Genomic DNA, 21,868 nt, shown 5'->3' with positions numbered 1-21,868 from the left:
CCCCCATTTTCTAAGTCCTAGAACTGACAAAAGGGCAAAATATTTTTCATAACTACCACCTATTTTACTGTCTGTCTATTGCCTGATCCTTCGGTGCTTGGCACTGGGGTTAGCAGCTGACCACGCCAGGACTATTCTATGAAGTACCGACTCCTGTGCCATGATGCAGCCTGCAGCCTGGCTGCGGGGTGTGTATCTGTGCCTATTAACTGAACCTCACCCTGCAGCACTGCAAGGGTTAATTTCCCTTTTTGCTCTGTGTCCAACTGTTTGACTAATGAGCTCATTAGCCCTTCTATATATGATGGGCTGTTTGGTCCACCACTTGCCTGGGCAATCCTTTAGATTCATTTTGGTTTCAGTTGCATGCTAGGCCATGCAAAAGAGATATAATCTATTTGTCTGTGCACTGACTTCTGCCTGTTTTCTTGATCCTGACCCTCTGCTTCCTGACCTGACACATGCCTGTTCACCATCTTGAGGGCACTCTTTTTGTTCCCCTACCTTACCTGTGTGGTTGTTTGGTGTGGGTTTATGTTCAGGGTGTAGTGTCTCATCTTGTTGTTGTTACATCTCTGGTCAGTTGGTGTTTTATGTCCGGCTTGTATGCAAGACGTTACCCTGGGTGTTGTGCCTCTGGTGAGGGGGCTTCTGTGTTCCTCGGAGGGGGAACAGCGTTGACCACCAGCCTGCGGAAGTGGGCTCCATGGTTTCCCGGAGGGGTGAACCATATGTCTAGCCAGTGAGCGTCTTTCTTCCTGTTACTGCGGAGGGTAGTGCTATGTTTCCCAGAGCTTGTTATCCAGGTGGTATTCCTGTCTCTGGGTTCTTACCTGCCGACTCTCTCGGTTTCTTACTGTCTTTTCTGTTTTGTGTTTTAATGGGTATTCCTACAGTTGTGGTGATGTTCTATTGCAGTGTTGTTGTTTTCCCTGTTGCTACTGGTTACTAGGCCTGTGGGAGAGTCTGGTTCATCCGTGTCATGGATGAACCGGTTCTCTCCTAGCCCTGACATTATTTACAGGGATCTCTAGGGTTAGTAGGGCCCGAGGTTCAGGAGTATGAGACCCCCCCCTACCATCGAGGCTGGCTCATACAGTTAAGATGTCAGGCATAGGATGATGGTGGCGTTAGGAGGTGTCCTGCTCCCATTATCCTGGTATCCAGGCCTAGTGGCATGTCCCACCAATCATCATTGTATGGTGGGGGGTTTCCCCCACTCCCCACCGTGACATTATATATGTGACATGTAACAACAAGACGAGACACCACACAATGAACATAAACCCACACTAAACAACCACACAGGTAAGGTAGGGGAACAAGAAGGATAGAATGGGAAAACAATCTATGTTCAACAAGGTGGCCCTCAAGCTGGACAGATGGAAAGGTCCAGGATGGCAGCATAACTCCAGCTCCACCAGAAGCTGAAGTCAACTCTGAACTCAGGCTCCAAACACCAGTACTATAACCCTAAGTTCAAACGCGCTGTAAAACGCGCAACACATGAAAATGAATGCTTCCCTATGGGAATGGTTCTCACCTGGGCGTTTTACAGCGCTTACGATCGCGCTGTAAAACGCCCGACGCATAATCAAGTTCTTGAGCTTCTTTGAGGTGTTTTGACGCGCGTTTGTGGCCATAGGACACTGCAGTCAATCACACAAACGCGCGTCAAACGCGCGTTTACTATTGCAAAAAACGCGCGACAAAAACGCGCGTTAAACGCGCATATCAAATACGCTCAGGTCTGAACCCAGTGTAAGAGCCAAGAGGCCACACCCAGGTCCACCTTGCTCACACCTTACCCTGGTTTCACACCTAAGCCTTTCTCAAACGTGCGTTTTTATGCGCGTTTTTGTCGCGCATTTTTATGCGCGTTTTTTGTAATAGTAAACGCGCGTTTGACGCGCGTTTGGGTGATTGACAGCAGTGTTGTCCAAAGAGTCTATGGCCCAAACGCGCGTCAAACGCCCCAAAAAAAGCTCCTGAACTTGTTTATGCGTCGGGCGTTTTACAGCGCGTTCAAACGCGCTGTAAAACGCGAAAATGTGAACCAGCCCCATAGGGAAGCATTGGTTTTCATGTGTTGCGCGTTTTACAGCGCGTAGGAACGCGCTGTAAAACGCTCAAGTGTTGCACACCAGAAATGCACACCAGAAATGGGAAGCGAACCAGACTAAGGCTGGCTTCACACGGGCGTGACGGATTTGATCCGGATGCGTTCAGGGTGCGTTCAGTGAAAATGCTGCGATTTTGGCACTAAAACAAGTCAGTCTGCGATTGCGTTTAGTTGTTCCGTTTTTTCCGCGCGGGTGCAATGCGTTTTGATGCGTTTTTCACGCGCGTGATAAAAAACTGAAGGTTTACAAACAACGTCTCTTAGCAACCATCAGTGAAAAACGCATCGCACCCGCACTTGATAGTGGATGCAATGCGTTTTTCACTGAAGCCCCATTCACTTCTATTGGGCCAGGGCTGCGTGAAAAACGCAGAATATAGAACATGCTGCGATTTTCACGCAACGCAGAACTGATGCGTGAAAAACAACGCTCATGTACACAGACCCATTGAAATGAATGGGTCAGGATTCAGTGCGGGTGCTATGCGTTCACGTCACGCGGAAAAAACTGAACAGCTAAACGCAATCGCAGACAAAGCTGACTGAACTTGCTTGCAAAATAGTGCGAGTTTCACTGAACGCACCCGGAACGCATCCGGACATAATCCGTCACGCTCGTGTGAAAGGGGCCTTAAAGGGAAAGTGTCAAAACACGCTACAAACTACACGTTGCCACCAGCAACAAGCATGCACGACAAAAGGGTCACAGTCCACTACCACCAGACCATGACACAGCAGTGACACATACTTTGTCTTCATGGATCTCTGTCTGTTTCCTGACTATGTGTATTGTCTGATCCTTTGGTGCTTGGCACACCAGGACTATTTCATGAAGTACCCACCTGGTTTCTCCCCTGCAGCAAAGGCAAGAGCCCTGTATAGGGGTAAAATTGTAAAAAACAGGGGACCACCAGGCAAAGTGGATCTCTCTATCTACCCACCTGATTTCTCCCCTGCAGCAAAGGCAAGATCCCTGTATAGGGGTAAAATGGTAAAAAACAGGGGACCACCAGGCAAAGTGGATCTCTCTATCTACCCACCTAGTTTCTCCCCTGCAGCAAAGGCAAGATCCCTGTATAGGGGTAAAATTGTAAAAACCAGGGGACCACCAGGCAAAGTGAATCTATCTACCTATCTATCTACAGTGCATTTGGAAAGTCTTCAGATCCTTTCACTTTTTCCAAATTTTGCTATGGTACAGCCTTGTGCTGAAATAAATAAAAAATAAAAATAAAAAAGTTTTCCCCATCAATCTGCATTCAATGCCCCATAATGAGAAAGTAAAAACAGAATTTTAGAAATGTTTGCAATTTTGCATAGGCATAAGTATTGAGACCTTTTGCTATGACTTTAAAATTTAGCTCTGATGGCCTCCCACTTCTATGGACAATCTTTTAGATGTTTCTGCACCTTGATCAGAGTTCAGCTGTGGTAAATTCAGTTGATTGGAAATTATCTAGAATGACACAGCCCAATGCATATCAGAGCAAAAATCGAGCCATGAGGAAGAAAGAACTGCCTGTAGAGCCCAGAGACAGGATTGTATGGAGGTACAGATCTGGAGAAGGGTACAAAAAAGCACCTAAAGGACTCTCAGGGTGTGAGAAACAAAATTTTCTGGTTTCACAACACCAAGATTGAACTTTCTGGCCTCAATTCTAACTGTTACATCTGGAGGAAACCAGGCACTGCTCATCACCTGCCAATATCCTCCCTATAGTGAAGCATGGTGGTGACAGCATCTTGCTGTGGGGGTGTTTTTAATGAAGCTGGGTAAGGAAGACTACTCAGGGTTGAGGAAAAGATGAATGTAGCAAAGTACAGAGATATTCATAATGAAAACCTGATCCAGAGTGCATATGACGTCAGACTGGGCCGGAGGTTCACCTTCCAACAAGACAATGACCTAGGCACACAGCCAAGGCGACACAGGAGTGACTAATAACTCTCTGATTGTCCTTTAGTGGCCCAGATAGAGCCCTGACTTATTGAATGTCTCTGGCGAGACCTGAAAATGACTATCCACTGACGGTCACCATTCAACATGACAGAGCTTGAGATCTGCAGAAAAGCATGGCAGAAATTTCCCCAAATTCAGATGTGCAAATCTTGCGGCATCATACGCAAGAAGACTGGAGTCTGTAATCAGTGCCAAAGGGGCTTCAACTAAGTGCTGAGTAAGGCTAGTTTCACACTAGCGGAAAGGAACTCCGGCAGGCTGTTCCGGCAGATGAACAGCCTGTCGGATCCGTGGTGCTGCTAGTGCACGCGTGCCCCTGGAAGTCAGCTCTGGCCCCATTGACATGTCATAGTTCTATTACGGCCGCCTCTCAGGATGTTTGCCCCATTATAGTCAATGGTGCCGGAGCAGTAGTCCAGGGGCACGCGTGCACTAGCGGCAGAATGAATTGGACAGGCTGTTCACCCGCCGGAACAGCCTGCTGGAGTTCCTTGATACTAGTGTGAAAGTACCCTAAAGGATATGAATACTTATGTCAATACAAAAGTTGAGTTTTTCCTTTTCAATAAATCAGCAAAAATTATGAACATTCTGCTTTCACTTTCTCATTATGGAGTACTGAGTGCAGGTTAATGGGGAAAAACTGTGAAAGGGTCTGAAGACATGTACTGTATCTATCTATTTCATTATCTACTGTATCTATTATCATTTTTTCTGTCCATCTATCTATCTATCTCCCTGAAAAAATGAGTAAAAAGTGAATGCATTAAACATGTCACCCATTTCATAGGAAGTTGGATGGGATTCAATAATATATATTCATTGTTCTTTTCCTGTGGGTGGAAGTTTGTACAATCTTTGCCAGAAAAGCTTTTATGTCTAACTCCAAGTGAAAGTAATGTTGATTTTAATGCGGTTGCTCATTTTAGCATGTGGTGAACTATTATACAAATCATATGTCGTCTTTGTTTAAGCCAGCGGACACTGGGCTGCCATGGGAAAGGCTGGGACACCTTAGCGGGAAGACTTTGAGAGTCCACAGCATTTCATTTCCAGCCAAAGACAAAGATACTGACTGTATAGGCCATTATAGGACCCATAGGAGGAGATGGGTTACTCAGAGTTTCTAATAAGAGGGACCAGGACCCCTGGGTGACAACCTCCCGGGTCCTATAATGGGCTATACAGTCTGCGTCTTCAACTTCTTAGCACAAGTGGGAATACACTTTTGTAATGTTTTACACTGTGTTATAATATCTGCCTAGGCTGTAAGCTAAATCATTGTTTAAACCTGAGATGCTGCTTCCAGAAAGAAGGTGGAACTTAAACCCTTGGGCTTGGCCTTCCCTCTGTTAACTCAGTTAATCCAGTCTGAGCCTGAGTCTGAGAAACTGCTAAAGGCGCTACTCCCAGTTCTGTAGGTCAGCACCAGCTCGATGGATGGGCAAAAGACTTCAGTGAACCCCTAAGATTGTAAGCAGCAGAAGAACCCATGAGACTTTGGGGCAGCTGAAAGAGGGAGTGCAGGATTCAGTCTGTGAAGGTAAAGCATGCCCTTACATACAAGTTGGCAGCTCACATTGCTGCTTTTAAACTCTGCGCCACACAATTAGGAATTGTAGACGCTGATGAAGAAATAGGATTTAAGTGCACCCCTTGGCTGGATTATTATGTAGAATTTGCTATCTAAGGTATTGTATCTCAAAGGAACTCTGGAGGTAACTCTTCAGCTTGAGCTTCTTGTAACAGTTTTACTACGATTTGTGCCTCCATCCTGTGTGGAAGTATTAAGTAGCTTTTCACTTCAGTGAAGACTCTTGTTACCTTGTTTCACTGCACTTAGGCCTCTCTGGCTTCCTGTCTTTTACCTGCACCACAACACCAAGAACACCCCACCTTCCATCAGCCAGGAGACTCCAACCAGGATGTGGAGGAAACAACTACGACTCCTATGTGCAGCCCCAACTCTGTCTGCCCTGGAAATGAGGACCATGAAAACCCAGCAACTGTGAGGATCGTCAAAACTACTACTGTTTATACCACTACCACTCCTATCCTCTCCACACATTCCCCTCTGCATATAGAATCTGCATCTTGGACTCCTTCTCTTAATAAAAAGTGACATGTTTATTTAGCGATGAGGCTGAAGTCCAAGATGGAGATTGTATATGCAATTAAAGAATACACATTTAGGGTTCTTACTGTACTTTAAAATAAGGTAGATATACTCTCTCATATCAGCTAATGGGAATGACTGACAGCCCTTGTTGGTCTTATAAATGGCTCGTGGAGTCTCCATATTGGGAATCCGTTTGTATCTACATAAATACATGGTTGCCAACATAATTCAGGTCTTTCAAACTCTGTCTCTGAGACTGCCCTGAAAACACCCAGGAATTGCCCTCAAACCACCCACTTTGTGAAAAATTTGCTAAAAACCTGCCCCCTCTCCATCCGCTTTCCAGCCATTTCCCAGGACTGTTGTACACTTCTTACTTATGATAGCAATAAACCAAATGAGGTTTTCACACATCAACTGACCTCATTGGTGCCACTTCCTATGCCAACCTACAAATTCAATATAAACATCAAACACTTTAGATAGACATTGCCAACTGGTAAAACATATACTGTACAAGAGTAAGGCTGTACTTACCAATATAGGGAACCCCATTAGGAAGTCGTATATAAATACAATCCCAGATATCAAGTAAGTTATCTGCAGTGAAGTCTTAATGGGCTCTGATCCATCAATTGATGACCGTCGTTTCCCATGAGCGTCCTCGACCACAATAGTGGGCACGTTGAATTTGTTTTTGTCAACGTTTTGTCCAGTTTGTATAGAAAAGGTCTGAAAAAGGGAGATTCCAATGCAGACGACCCCCACCACCACGCTGCCGCTGATCAGTAAGAGAAAACACAGCCCAAAGCCAAGGCCAATCTCTGTAACAATAAAGCGGCAGTCTCCGGCATAAAACCTCTGAGTGGGATTGTGCCATCCAACGGCGGGTAAGGTGGAGAGAATGAACGATACCATCCATATTCCCATCACTGTGTGCACTGCTTGCTTCTTTGTATTGCTTAACCTAAGGATAATAAAGGCAAAAATGACTATTAAACAGTATATATGTTTCTTAACTGCAATGATAGTATTAAAGCGAATGTCACTAGCGACCTCCCTATCAAACTGTTTGCATAGACACAGAGCTGTGGTTCACCTGAATAAAACGCTGTATTTCTTTAGTTAATCCAAGGCTCAGTTCCCCAAGTAATGATATTTTTTCTTAATATGCAAATTAGGCTTTGGGTGCAATGAGGGCGTCACCATTGTTCTTGATGCACCAAAGCTTCACTCCTTTCTGTGACCAGCCACTCCCTCTCCGGTTTAATTGACAGGGCCAGGCAGTGGAAAAACAGCCAGGGAGGGGCTGGCCACAGAAATGAGTGGAGCTTTGGTGCAACAAGGACAATAGTCACGCCCTCATTGCACCAAAGGCCTGATTTGCATATTAAGAAAAATTATTATACCCTTAAAACAACAAAAGAAAAACAGCATTACAATTTAGTAAAGCCCAGCTATGTGTGTATGCAGACACTGGTGAGATTCCCTTTGTATGTTCACCCATCAACATAATTTTGCATTTCACATGCAGATTTGTGTTTGCTGTCTGCATGCTAGCCTTATGGATGTGCACCTGTTATGTGCTAGTCTAAATTTTCTTGTACATGTAGATTTAAAGCAGTTGATCGGGATCTGACTCCTAGCAACCCCAATTTAATCGTCCACCTACTTCCCTATGAAACTCATACACCATACATAGGTGTTCAGAACTTCTTCTAATGGGTTCCTTTGGTGTTTTTGGGAAAAACAATATTTGGATGAAATATACATCCATATAAATGCCCTTTCCTAATAACATTCCACTATCAGATTATTGCACCCCAATTATGAACCATCAGACAGTATCTACAGCTCACAGCATAAGGGTTCATTCACATGATGCAGTCAAAGACTGCAATTTGAAAGCAGCCTTAGGGCTCTTTCACGCTTGCGTATTATGGGTCTGTATTAAAGGGATTGTCCCATCTGGACATATATGGCATATGCGATACATTTCCAATAGGTTCGATACGTGTGGGTCCCACCCCTGGGACCTGCTATGACATACCCCTGTGGATATGCTATCAATGTCTAGAAGGGAATATCCCTTGAATTCCATTTTAATTGAAAGAATTCTCGATAAATTTGAAGATTCATACACCCATTTCTATTTTTACATGTGAGATTTTTTTAAATGCATAGCATGGTACAACAGATCCATATTGTCACTGTTTTTAGCTCATAGAAGTCAATGGAGTGAATCTCAAAATGCACCTTCTGTGTTTTTTTTTAGGATATTTCTGCAAAATTACAAAAACAGCATAAAGGTAAATCTCTTAGCAAAAAACGAACACATAGAGATGAAAATGAGACAAATCAGATAAGGTACAATACGGAACAATAAAATACAATACGGAACCAAAAGCAGAACGATTTGTAAGAAAAAAAATCTGTATTGCACATCTGTATTTTATTTGTATTTTCTTAGGCAGGAGTGAAAATGAGTCTGTGGGGTATATCTAGACCCACTGAGATACTTATAGAGTACATCTTGGCAAGATGTAATGAAAAAGGTCCCACTCCTCATGTAATTCTCTATCTACCTGCAGGGGGCGATTTACTCCATTTCTCCAGCTTGCTTTATATTTTACCTTCCCTGATAAAATCCTATACACTTCTATACACGCCTGATATATTTTCCCTCTACTTTCAAGGAGAAAATATATTCAGGCATCGAGCCATGAATTTATTGTAGATCTAAAGGTCAGAGAAAAAATACAAGCTTTCCAGGTCACTGGCACTCATACATAAAGATGGAAATCCACTACAAATGGGAATTTGTGATAGTAACTATTAATAAAATAACCGGAACATCCATTAATATACTATTTGTTGTAACCCACAAAACATTAACAATTCCCCTGGAACAATCAATAGAGAAATCTTATATGTGCGGCGAGTCTCATATTCCTAATCTAGATTTTCCAAATTACCCGAACATAAAGCAGGAACATAATATTGTCCTTCTAATAACAAATATAAACTCAGACACCGATGACATGTAATTACTCATTGTGCCACAGCACAAGGTCCAGATTAATGAATATTTATCACTGGCCGTCACATTTTAATTTAGGGGGTAATTTAATGATTCTCACATTATGGACCAAAAATCAATATTAAATGGAAGAATCATCAAAATGGAACAATCTGTTCTTACGTATAATGTATTTATGCCATCTTATTATGAACAATGCTGTTTATAAACCTAGAGTCTTCTTTTCTCTAGAGCCCCGCTGCAATTGGCAGAGGAGTAGACTCATAGAGTTTGAGTCACTGCACAGAGGGGGGGGGGGGGGGGGGTGACCTCAGAGCAGGAGCAGCCTCACAGAGCAGGAGTGGCTGATAGAGGAGGAGTAGCCTCATAGAGCGGGGGTAGCCTAATATTGGAATATTGGAGGAGAAGCCTCATAGAGGAGAAGTGGCCTCACAGAGCAGGAGTATCCTCATAGAGAAGGATTAGCCTCATAGAAGAGGAGTGGCCTCAAAGAGCAGGAGTAACCTCATAGAGGAGGAGTGGCCTCATAGAGGAAGAGTGGCCTCACAGAGCAGGAGTAGCCTCACAGAGCAGGAGTGGCTGATAGAGGAGGAGTAGCCTCACAGAGCGGGGGTAGCCTAATATTGGAGGAGAAGCCTCATAGAGGAGAAGTGGCCTCACAGAGCAGGAGAAGCCTCATAGAGAAAGATTAGCCTCATAGAAGAGGAGTGGCCTCATAGAGGAGGAGTGGCCTCACTGAGCAGGAGTAGCCTCACAGAGCAGGGGTAGCGTCATAGAGGAGAAGTGGCCTCACAGAGCAGGAGTAGCCTCATAGAGAAGGATTAGCCTAATAGAAGAAGAGTGGCCTCAAAGAGCAGGAGTAACCTCATAGAGGAGGAGTGGCCTCATAGAGGAAGAGTGGCCTCACAGAGCAGGAGTAGCCTCACAGAGCAGGAGTAGCCTCATAGAGGAGGAGTGTTCTCATAGTGGAGTAGTGGCCTCACAGAGCAAGAATAGCCTCATAGAGGAGAAGTGGCTTCACAGAGCAGGAGTAGCCTCATAGAGAAGGATTAGCCTTATAGCAGAGGAGTGGCCTCACAGAGCAGGAGTAACCTCATAGAGGAGGAGTGGCCTCATAGAGGAGGAGTGGCCTCACAGAGCAGGAGTAGCCTCATAGAGAAGGATTAGCCTTATAGCAGAGGAGTGGCCTCACAGAGCAGGAGTAACCTCATAGAGGAGGAGTGGTCTCATAGTGGAGTAGTGGCCTCACAGAGCAGGAATAGCCTCATAGAGGAGAAGTGGCCTCACAGAGCAGGAGTAGCCTCATAGAGGAGAAGTGGCCTCACAGAGCAGTTAGCCTCACAGAGCAGGAGTAGCCTCACAGAGCAGGAGTAGCCTCACAGAGCAGAACTAGCCTCATAGAGGAGGAGTGGCATCACAGAGCAGAAGTAGCCTCATAAAGGAAAAGTGGCCTCCCAGTTCAGGAGTAGCCTCACAGAGCAGGACTAGCCTCATAGTGGAGGAGTGGCCTCACAGAGCAGAAGTAGCCTCATAAAGGAAAAGTGGCCTCCCAGTTCAGGAGTAGCCTCACAGAGCAGAACTAGCCTCATAGAGGAGGAGTGGCATCACAGAGCAGAAGTAGCCTCATAAAGGAAAAGTGGCCTTCCAGTTCAGGAGTAGCCTCACAGAGCAGGACTAGCCTCATAGAGGAGGAGTGGCATCACAGAGCAGAAGTAGCCTCATAAAGGAAAAGTGGCCTCCCAGTTCAGGAGTAGCCTCACAGAGCAGGACTAGCCTCATAGTGGAGGAGTGGCCTCACAGAGCAGAAGTAGCCTCATAAAGGAAAAGTGGCCTCCCAGTTCAGGAGTAGCCTCACAGAGCAGAACTAGCCTCATAGAGGAGGAGTGGCATCACAGAGCAGAAGTAGCCTCATAAAGGAAAAGTGGCCTCCCAGTTCAGGAGTAGCCTCACAGAGCAGGACTAGCCTCATAGAGGAGGAGTGGCATCACAGAGCAGAAGTAGCCTCATAAAGGAAAAGTGGCCTCCCAGTTCAGGAGTAGCCTCACAGAGCAGAACTAGCCTCATAGTGGAGGAGTGGCCTCACAGAGCAGAAGTAGCCTCATAAAGGAAAAGTGGCCTCCCAGTTCAGGAGTAGCCTCACAGAGCAGAACTAGCCTCATAGAGGAGGAGTGGCATCACAGAGCAGAAGTAGCCTCATAAAGGAAAAGTGGCCTCCCAGTTCAGGAGTAGCCTCACAGAGCAGGACTAGCCTCATAGTGGAGGAGTGGCCTCACAGAGCAGGAGATGCCGCACAGAGGGGGAGTGGCCTCAGAATAGATACAGAAAAATCAGACATCTCATGGGCTGGTGCATACCACCAACCCCTTCTCCCTCTATCTTAGCAATATAGAAAGGCCAGTGTTCCCCCCTCCCCACTATACTTCAGGTATTACATGAAGATCCTGGGCCTAACTGAAAAATCATTAACAAGGACCCTTAAGTATTAGGCATCTTTTATAGTACCAGTTATTTGATGTGAGGCAGAGAGACATTTTGGCCCCATCAATATCTTAGCCCAGGTATGACTGCAAACAACTCCCTGCCCCTCACAAAGGTGTGGTAATGAGTGTAAAGATGAGTCCAAGAGCTACCCTCTTTTCTACATAGGCCTCCCAGCAATGACAGATATACAAGCCTGATATTTTTTACAGACTTTCCAATTTTTTATTTCCAACACAGACAAAGACTTTCTAAATACTTTGGTGAATCCTGAATGTTGCCAGCCTCCTGACACTAAACACTACCTTCCGTGTGATTTTGGCTACAGTATATGACTTTGGATCTTTTGCATGACAGGTGAAGACCATCCTTCCATTTTCTATGGGAAATGGTAAGGGTTATGGTATTGCTCCTCCTTGCACATTCATCATCTGCCGAAAACAAGGTCCTATATCTAAGTGAGACAAAGCGCCAAACCAGTAAAGTGATCGGTGCATATAACGTGCAAAAAGTCAAAGTGAATGTGGCAACTGTGAAATGACATCAATTAATGTCTATTGAAAATGGCAAATATCTGAAAAATATATATATAAACATACACAAAAATTAGTGAATTATGACAAAGCCACAGAAACGGCGATACGGGTGGGGCTTTGGTCCTTCCACGACAACCGATATGTGAGACTCTTTTTTTCACTAAAATTATCCTGTTGAATATTTTGTGCTTTATTCATGAGTCACAAATTTTTGGGTATGTTTATAGATTTTTCTTTTCAGATATTTGCCATTTTCAATAGACAATAATTGATGTTGATTTTCAAGTTGCCACATTTACTTTTACTATTTGCACTTTATATGTAGTAGTCACTTTACTGCTTTGGCACTTTAGGACCTTATTAGGGGTACATGATGTGGAAGTAGGGAGGTAAAAGCACATATATATTTTATACAACTCTTAAGAAATATTGGTTTTTAATGGTTTTTTACTTTTTTGTGATCATGTTTTGGATATTAATAACATTTGTGATTTAATCGTGTGATTTTTGGTATGTCGCCATTTCTTTTTTCAAGTGCTCCTTGTAATTCAGTGCACGCATTTGTGGACCTGGGCAGCACCCTAGTTTTTGAATGTGATGCTCACTTTCTTTGACATATTATATTGAGCTGTGATTCCAATATGTAGTTTTCTAATATGTATGGTCAAGGTTACTGACACATTTCCAGGAACATGTGGCTTTAGGCTAGAGGTCCTTACATCTAATGTTCAACAATACTACTTGATAGAAAAAGTCTTGGAGATATCCAAATATTTCTTCATTAGAACATGACATTTAGGTATTTTCCTGGGATTCTAGAGACCTACCTGTAGTTTACCGGCCAGCGTACCATCCACATACGATGATAGGATAAAGAGGTGACAGAGAAGCAAGTGACAAGGCTTAAGGTGTAGAACGTAGAGACAAAGACTTTGCAGACCCCTTCGTTCCACTCATAGTCTGAGTGCTGTTTTCTTAGCTGGATCACTGAGTACATGGTGATGGGTATGGCCATATTAAGAATATGAGTTCCGGCCAATGTGCAGATTAGAAATTCCAAAGGCTTCCATTTCTTCTGTTTGGCACTTATACTGAGAATCCCCCAGGCATTAGCTAAAAGTGATATCCCTGAACATATAAGCCAGGCTACCGCGTTGTTGTGCAGTCTCTGCTCATCATTCATGGTGGAGGGTGAAGGCACCATTAGGAGAAGACAGTAGTGGATCAGAAATGGAGAACAGCAATAACGTTAAATGCATCTTCTGGTACAGGTTGTTAGGCTACTGGTAATATGACCTGGAGAGTAACAATATGTCCATTGTGTCTGGGCAACCTGTAAGATATAAATATGTAGAGAGACTATTAACATAATATAGGTGGAGCAGGCATCATTGCTATATCATAGTGTATGGTTTCATTTTGATCAATGGACATTAGGGTCTTAACAACATTGATGACAATAACTAGATTACATTTATGCTTAATGCACAACCCTACATTTTGGATTTGTGTTGTAAGTATTCATAATATTCGTCTCATAGAAGCTATGGGCTTACACTATAGGTCGGGGAATGTGCCCTCTTCCAGCACATAGACTTTAAGTAAATAAATTATTTGACAGGTCTTTATTGGGATTTAAACCCCTAAACTTGTGTATGACAGACAAAAGAGTTACCATTTCACTACAGACCTGCCATGTTGGAAGAGATGAATTTTCTTTGCTTAAAAATCTATCATCTTCAAAAGGCATAATATTAAATAAATACTATATTACTGAAATTAAGGAAAAAAATATTCACTATTTACTAACCAACATAATTAATGTGTTCACTATATTGTACAGCTTATTATGATTACAGGGATGCCAAATACTGTTATATGTGTGATATTTCATACTAAGTATGTTTCAATAACTTTGCAGAAAGTTGTAACTTTTACCATAAAAGAAAAAAGCTGGAAAGGAAAAATTCTATATTTCTGTCATAACTTTTACTATAAAGATTTAAATTTTACTGTCTCGGTGGGATTTGACCCCCAAATGTATTGTATATATTTTTTTTTATAAATAGTTACACTATAGCTTTTTAAGCACAGAAAATGTAATCTTTACAGCAGAGTAGTCCTGTAGACTAGTGGTAAGACGAGACAGAGGGGATATGATAGAAACTTTTAAATACATAAAGGGAATTAACAAGGTAAAAAAGGAAAGAATATTTAAAAGAAGGAAAACTGCTACAAGAGGACATAGTTTTAAATTGTTCTTATCTGCCGACACATTCTATGTTTCTATGGTAAGTCTACTGCCTGCTCTACAGAAGGTCTGGGGTCAAACATAATATAGACCCGTGAAAGAATAATTTTTTCTAAAAGTTATGGAATAAAAATGTAATTTTTACTTTACTTTACTTTTTTCTTTTATGTTTTACAAAGTTAGTATTACTTAAAAAAGAGGAACAAAACCCATAACAATAAATGTGTTTTTGTATATTTACTAGGAAATATCACAACACAGTATTTGGTATCTCAGTAATAATAATAACCAGTACAATATAGTGAACTCATTATTTATTGTAAGCTGCGTGAATAAAAATGCTGCAATTTTTTCTCCTTCGTGCAACCCATAATAAAAGTTGACAGAAATTAAAATCTTACAGATGTGTATGGCAAAAAAGTAGCATAAAAGCCCTAACTTTTTTTGCATCAGGCAATTTTCCATACAGATACAGATGTGTATGGCAAAATTGCCTGATGCAAAAAAAAGTCAAGGCTGTTATGATACTACAATATTGCTTCCTATGTACAAGAATATAACTACTATAATACTGTCCTTATGTACAAAAATATAGCTGCTATAATACTGCTATTTATTACTACCATAATACTGCCCTTATGTGCAAGACTGTAACTACTATAATACTACCTCTATATAAAACAATATTACTACTATAATACTGTCCCCAATGTATTAGCATATAATTATTATGATACTGCTCTGTATGTACATGTATATTACTGCTATAATACTGCTCCCTATGTAAAAGAATATAACGATTATAATACTGTCTCCTATGTACAAAAATATAACTACTATAATACTGCTCCTATGTACAAGACTATAACTGCTATCATACTGCCTTCTATTCATAAGAATATAACTACTATAATACTGTCTCCTGTGTACACAAATATAACTACTATAATACTGCCCCTATGTCAAGAATATAACAGCTACTGTATAACACTGATCCTATGTACAAGAATATAACTACTATAATACTGCTCACTGTGAGGAAGAATATAACTGGTATAACATTTCACCCTCCTGTTGGAAAATATATATCTACTCTGATATGCTTCCATGCCCTAGAATCAAGAAGGTGGATCTGTACAGGTAGAAGGATGTTTTTGGCTGCAGTGTCAAACCCAGAAAGGAACACAGTGCTGTAAAACACGTCCATCAGTAGCCATTCATTCAGCTCCATCCTATCTGCACCTAACAGCTGCTGTCCTCAGGGATGAAGTTCTCTCTCAGGACACCGAGTTTCACTTGTAGGAAAGTGCTATCACTTATCATCAAGTGCTCTAGACATTTCCTTCAGCTCTCACTCTGATCTGTAACTATGCATCTGTAATGGCCACTTACTTCAGAGACAAGATTGGCAGTATCTGGCAGGAAATAATCTCCCAGTCCCCAAATAATTTCAATCCTCCTCCCTCCAAGTCCTCTACATGCTCTCTCTCCTGTTTTGACCCTATAACAGAGGAAGATGTCTCCAGGGTTGACCTATGAGGAGCAACCATCACAGTTACAGTACACTGAGGAGAACGTCCACCAGTTCTATAACAATAACAGAATTACTTTAACTTTCCAATTCCATATCCGTCTTCATCTGGTCGGTAGCATATACCAGGGATCCAGAGAGACCCAAAGGCATCTATGTTACCTAGGAGGTCACTGATATTATCATTGACACATGGTGCTGTAGGTTAGGACCATGTTACAGATTTTGCATTGAGACCAAGTTATACCTATACATTCTTGGGGCAAAATATTTTTGGGCATACCCATGTTAACATAACCATTTGGCGCATGCCCTAAGACTAAGACTTAAATATTGGGGTGCAGGCTCATTTGGGTCATTAGCTCAGATTTTATATTGGCCTCCACCAGTTCCAAATACTAGATTATAAACATCTCTTGGAAACACCATTTAAACAAGATGTTTAAAAGACTACTCCTGGTATGGAGATTTGTGTGATGCCAGAATGTGATTATTAAGATGTAAAGGTCACTTAACAGAAGTATCACTGTGCTCGGTTTATTTTTGTCTGTTGCATTCTGAAGCCCACACTTTGGTGAATCATCGCTTTATTACATTCTGTATGCGGGGAAAAAGGTGTTCAGACTGATGTTCAGGGCTTTAGGCTTCAAGATGAAATATCTCATGTAAAAAGACATTCTAATAATAATAAAATGTATTAATATTAGCGCCACCATATTCCTGCAGCGCGTTACAAATTCATAGGGTTATGTACAAAACAAAGGTAACTGGCTAATATGCAACTGAAACACTAGGAGTCAGGGCCCTGCTCGCAAGAGCTTACAATCTATGAGGAATTGAGGGTGACACATAAGGTAGTTGATTGTGATAAGTAGGATTTGAGCCATTATTGAACTGACAGGAGTGGTTCCGGCCGATCTGCTTCGGGTTTGGGACTACTAGAGGATCGAGTTTAGGCCAGAGGAGTTGGTTTGGGAAAGGTTTAGTCTGGAAAAAGTCATTTTAGGTATCTTGATAAGCCTGCCTGAAAATATGCTGTTTTTAAGGCACGTTTGAAGGTGAAGTTGTGAATCGAACTAGTATTCCAGGGCAGAGTATTCCAGAGAGTAGGTGCAGCTCGAGAAACAAAATGAAGACGGGAGTAAGAGGTACGAATTATGGAGGTTATTAATCTTAGGTCGCTAACAGAACGAAGAGCATGAGTAGGGTGGTAGACGGAAATAAGGGAGGAGATGTATGGAGGAGCAGCACTGTGCAGAGCTTTGTGGGTGAGGGTGAGAAGTTTTAACTGTATTCTGTGGTGAATGGGCAACCAGTGAAGTGACTGGCACAGACTAGTAGCATCAGTGTAGCGGGTAGACAGATAGATGAGCCTGGCTGCAGCATTTAGGACAGACTGAAAGGGGGAGAGTTTAGTGAGAGGGAGACAGATTAGTAATGCATTGCAGTAGTCAATACGAGAATGAATCAAGGCAACAACAAGAGTTTTTGCCGTTTCCACCGTAAAAAAAGGGCAGATTCTGGTAATATTCTTGAGGTGCACGCGACAAGAGCATGTAAGTGATTGAATATGGGGAACAAAGGAAAGATCACAGTCAAATGTGGCCCCAAGACAGCAGGCATGTTGCACAGGAGTTTTGATAGTGCTGCAGACCGAAATTGAAATATCAAGGTTAGGTGGGTTAGTAGATGGGGGAAAGACAAGAAGTTCAGTTTTTGAGAGGTTCAATTTTAGATACAGAGAGGACATGATGTTAGAGACAGCTGCCAGACAGTCACTGGTGTTTGAGTAAAGCAGGGGTGATGTCAGGGGATGATGTGTATAGTTGGGTGTCGTCAGCATAGAGATGGTATCTTAAGCCAAATCTACTGATAGTCTGTCCGATAGAGGCTGTGTAGAGGGAGAAGAGTAGAGGACCTAGTACTGAGCCCACATTAAGAGGAAGAGGAGAAGAAGAAGAGCCAGCGAATGATACACTAAAGGAGCAGCCAGAGAGATAGGAAGAGAATCAAGAGAGAGCAGTGTCCTTAAGGCCAATTGAGTGGAGCATGGTGAGGAGGAGTTTATGGTCTCTACGGTATCAAACGCTGCAGAGAGATCCAGGAAAAATCACTTTAGAAAGGGTAGTTTCTGTAGAGTAAAGAGGGCAAAAGGCAGATTGTAAGGGGTCAAGAAGAGAGCTGGCAGAGAGATAGCTTTTAAGCGAGAGTAGACAAGACGTTCAAGGAGTTTAGAGATGAAGGGGAGGTTAGAAAAAGGTCTGTAGTTAGCAGCACAGGTCAGGTCAAGAGATGGTTTCTTTAGTAGTTGGGTTATAATAGAGTGTTTGAAAGAGGAGGGAAAATACCAGAAGAGAGACAGAGGTTAAAAAATGTAGTTAGGTGAGTGATGACAGCCGTGGAGAGAGGGACTGGAGGAGGTGTGATGCAATAGGATCACTGCTACAGGTTGTGGGTCGAGAAGACGAGAGAAGCCTCTGATGTCTTCCATTACTGCATTCACCAAGGTCACCACTGACTTTGGTTTTTCAAATGTTCCTCAGCTGTTTATAAATTGTGACTGAGTGCTATTATCCCTCTCAGAAATTAGAGGGGCCAAGAAAGTCATGTCACTAGTTAAGGTTCCATTACACCTACATTAGCTTTGGCAGAACAAAACAGCTATTTCTACCAGAGTCCTGACTTCTTCATACACATGTGGGCTCAGTTTGGGGACAGGGGAGCAAGCTACTGACAGACAGCTCTGGTGGTGGCTTACCTCCCCAGAGAACAAAATGATTGGCTGGGGAAATTCAAAATGTCCCAATCATCTTTCCTCCAACATTATTTGTCGGGGATGGTTGGAAGCACCCCATACACATAAGGTAGTCAGCCAGGGGCCGACGGGGAAACTAAAGTGGCCTACATTAATGGGTAACTTTAGACCGCTTAACTGTAGAACATAGTGGGCAATATGATGCTGGATCACACGAAGAACACTGTCCTGCCCTCCTCTCTCTATTTCATATGACTAGCTCAGATACCTGTCTTATTTCAGTGGCTCCTCAGACCTTGAAAGGAGAAAGCCTTCCATGATAGGATGTTTGGTTTTCAAATGATTTTACTGTTCCTTCCTGGTTTTATAGTTCCTTATGGTAGGAAGCTTACATACTGTAGCAGATATATAGCCTATGTGGTGAATGGAGACGGAGGCCACAGCTCAAGTTGTCTCCATCCTTTGACACAGTCATAGTAAATATGAATAAGAGGGGACTGTCTAAGGTGTCATAAACTACACTTCTTTTCCACAAGGGAGGGTAAACAGTCCCAAAACCTACTATTGGTGCCATGAAGAGGGACATTTTAATTTATTCAGTGGGGCTTTCTCCTTGATGTAGGACCCTAATGGCCAGTACATACACAAGTAAGGCTACCATCCTGTTATTGATTATAGAATTGATTTATTTGTATACATGGGATTTTACAAATTGGACTCTAATTTGTCTTGGAGTCAGGGATGTCTAAGGACCTAGAAATGGAAAAGATCCATAGCACTCTCTGTGCCATATTAAAGGTTGCAATGGAAAATATAAGCCACAAACTATTCAAATTTAACAGCATCCCATACATGGAAAAATTACAGTATCCACATCACTGTACTGAGCGGCCAAAACGGGCAATTATGATAAAAATGCAAGTCTATAAAATCCATCTGCAGACGTCTCCTTACGTCAGGCATGTGAAGCAAAACGTTTCCAATTAGATCGTTCATGGAAAATGTGATTCAGTGGTTTCCAGTTGGGCCAAAGGCAGGAAACTTAATTTCGCTAGAATGCAAAAGTATGCAGCTGAAATGATACGTTGTCTTTTAGAGAAAAAACTCTCACCACAAGGAGTTAATGCAAAATATACAAAAGGCTGCACATTGCATAAGCCAGAAGTGATGTCTGATGAGGACGGGCCCTGCTCATTTTTGTGTTACTGTTCTCTGTGGGAAAGCAAGAAAAGTTTTTATTCAGTGACTTGGGGTAGGAGGCGGATTTGCAGAGAGATAGAGCAGTGTGCAGCGAGGCATACATGATTGATTTTCTGAGCAAGCAGATCTGTTCTGAAAGAAAGGCAGGTCACCCACATCGCTCGGAATTTTTTTTTTTCTTCTATAATGGCATGATCGCTTACACTTTAAATGGATCCTGACACACAATTTCAATATTATAACCCCATTTAAAAAAAATCGGAATATGCTCAAAATTCTCAGTAGATAAATTTCTTCAGTATGTTTATAGAGATCAGATGTTAATCTTTAACGACCAAGAACTACATCTGCATGGAGTCTGTATGTTTTCCCCGTGTTTTCATGGGCTTCCTCCCACACTCTAAAGACACACTGATAGGAAACTTAGATTGTGAGCTCCATTGGGATCAGTGTGATGTCTGTAAAGCGCTGCGGAATAGGTTAGTGCTATATTACATAAAAATCCCCTACATAGACCTAGATTTAAAGGGGTTTTCTAGGAGTACAGTATTGATGACCTACCTAAGGATAGGTCATCAATATCAGATCAGTGGGCGGCAGCTGTTTGAGCACTGCGGACTCCTTGCAGCTTACCAAGCACAGCACCATACATTGTACCGGGGCTGTTCTTGTATTGCAGCCCAAGCCCATTCACTTGAATGGGACAGAGCTGCACATAGGCCATGTGACTGATAAACGTGATATCATTGGCCTAGGAAGCTGATTTGAGGGGGTGCCCGGAGTTGGAGTTAGATCCCCATTGAGGACAGGACAGGTCATCAATATTGTACTACTGAAAAACTCCTTTAAAAGATAACATGTGTCATGGGATGCGGAGCAAGGCGGATCAGTCCTGACACACAATATAAGGCCTCTTTCACACTACAGTTTTTTGCGTTCCGTATACGGTCCGTTTTTTGCGTTTCAATGGTTCCGCAAAAAAACGGAATGTGTTCCGTATGCATTCCGTTTCCGTATTTCCGTTCCGTTGAAAAGATAGAACATGTCCTATATTTGGCCGCAAATCACAGTCCGTGGCTCCATTCAAGTCAATGGGTCCGCAAAAAAAAGGGAACACATACGGAAATGCATCCGTATGTCTTCCGTATCCGTTCCGTTTTTTGCGGAACCATCTATTGAAAATGTTCTGCCCAGCCCAATTTTTTAAATGAAATTACTGTATACTGTATTTGCCATACGGAAAAACGGAACGGAACAACGGAACGGAAACGGAACCACAACGGAAGCAAAAAACGGAACAACGGATCCGTGAAAAACGGAACGCAAAACACTGGAATGGACATACTGTAGTGTGAAAGAGGCCTAAGTCGAAGGTGCCGGATCAGTTTTCTCTGAGTTTTTGCTGATCCCTGCCGGATCCAGCAAAAATGCAGATGTGAAAGTAGCCTTAGTTTTTCTACAAAAGATAACCGGCGCCAGTATCTGGCAGTCACTTATCTTTGTATCGCTGTAAAAATAACATGCCTTATGGGTCTTGAAAAGGTATGTTGACCTAACTGACATCATTTCTACAGCAGTATAAACCACGACCAATAGGGAACTAACTAAGAAATCCTAATTATGGGGGCGTGGTCAGGGAGGAAGCGTCTAGCCTAAGCTCCTGCAACCTAAAGTCTATCCTACAACATGCTGGCACCAGCAAAGACTGCAGGATCATCTAACCTGCTCCTTTGGACGAACATCGCCACCAGAAGCATTTTGACCCGTTTTGGGGGCTTCTCTGTGCCCGGCAGCCGAAGTTAACATCTGCGGCCTACATCTGCGGCCTAGATCGCGAGCCGGATCCTTGCGCCCAGCTACCGATAGAGTCCAGCCA

At 42.7% G+C, this 21,868-nt stretch overlaps 1 protein-coding gene across 1 annotated transcript in view; it reads right to left on the bottom strand.

The window, feature by feature from the left end:
- The window catches only part of GPR153 (G protein-coupled receptor 153), a 73,463-nt gene that overhangs the window by 20,955 nt on the left and 30,640 nt on the right, over window positions 1-21,868 (bottom strand). The window contains exons 2-3 of the mRNA XM_044282145.1: window positions 13,083-13,588; window positions 6,739-7,168 (exon numbers count right to left, since the gene is read on the bottom strand). Of these exons, the coding sequence (XP_044138080.1) occupies window positions 6,739-7,168; window positions 13,083-13,459 (807 nt within the window). The 5' untranslated portion in view covers window positions 13,460-13,588. The remainder of the gene's footprint in view (window positions 1-6,738; window positions 7,169-13,082; window positions 13,589-21,868) is intronic.

This window comes from Bufo gargarizans, chromosome 2 (genome assembly GCF_014858855.1).
Source record: "Bufo gargarizans isolate SCDJY-AF-19 chromosome 2, ASM1485885v1, whole genome shotgun sequence".
NCBI classification, from domain to species: domain Eukaryota; kingdom Metazoa; phylum Chordata; class Amphibia; order Anura; family Bufonidae; genus Bufo; species Bufo gargarizans.
Note: the sequence above shows the minus strand (reverse complement) of the source record. Positions and strands in the feature narration are given on the sequence as shown.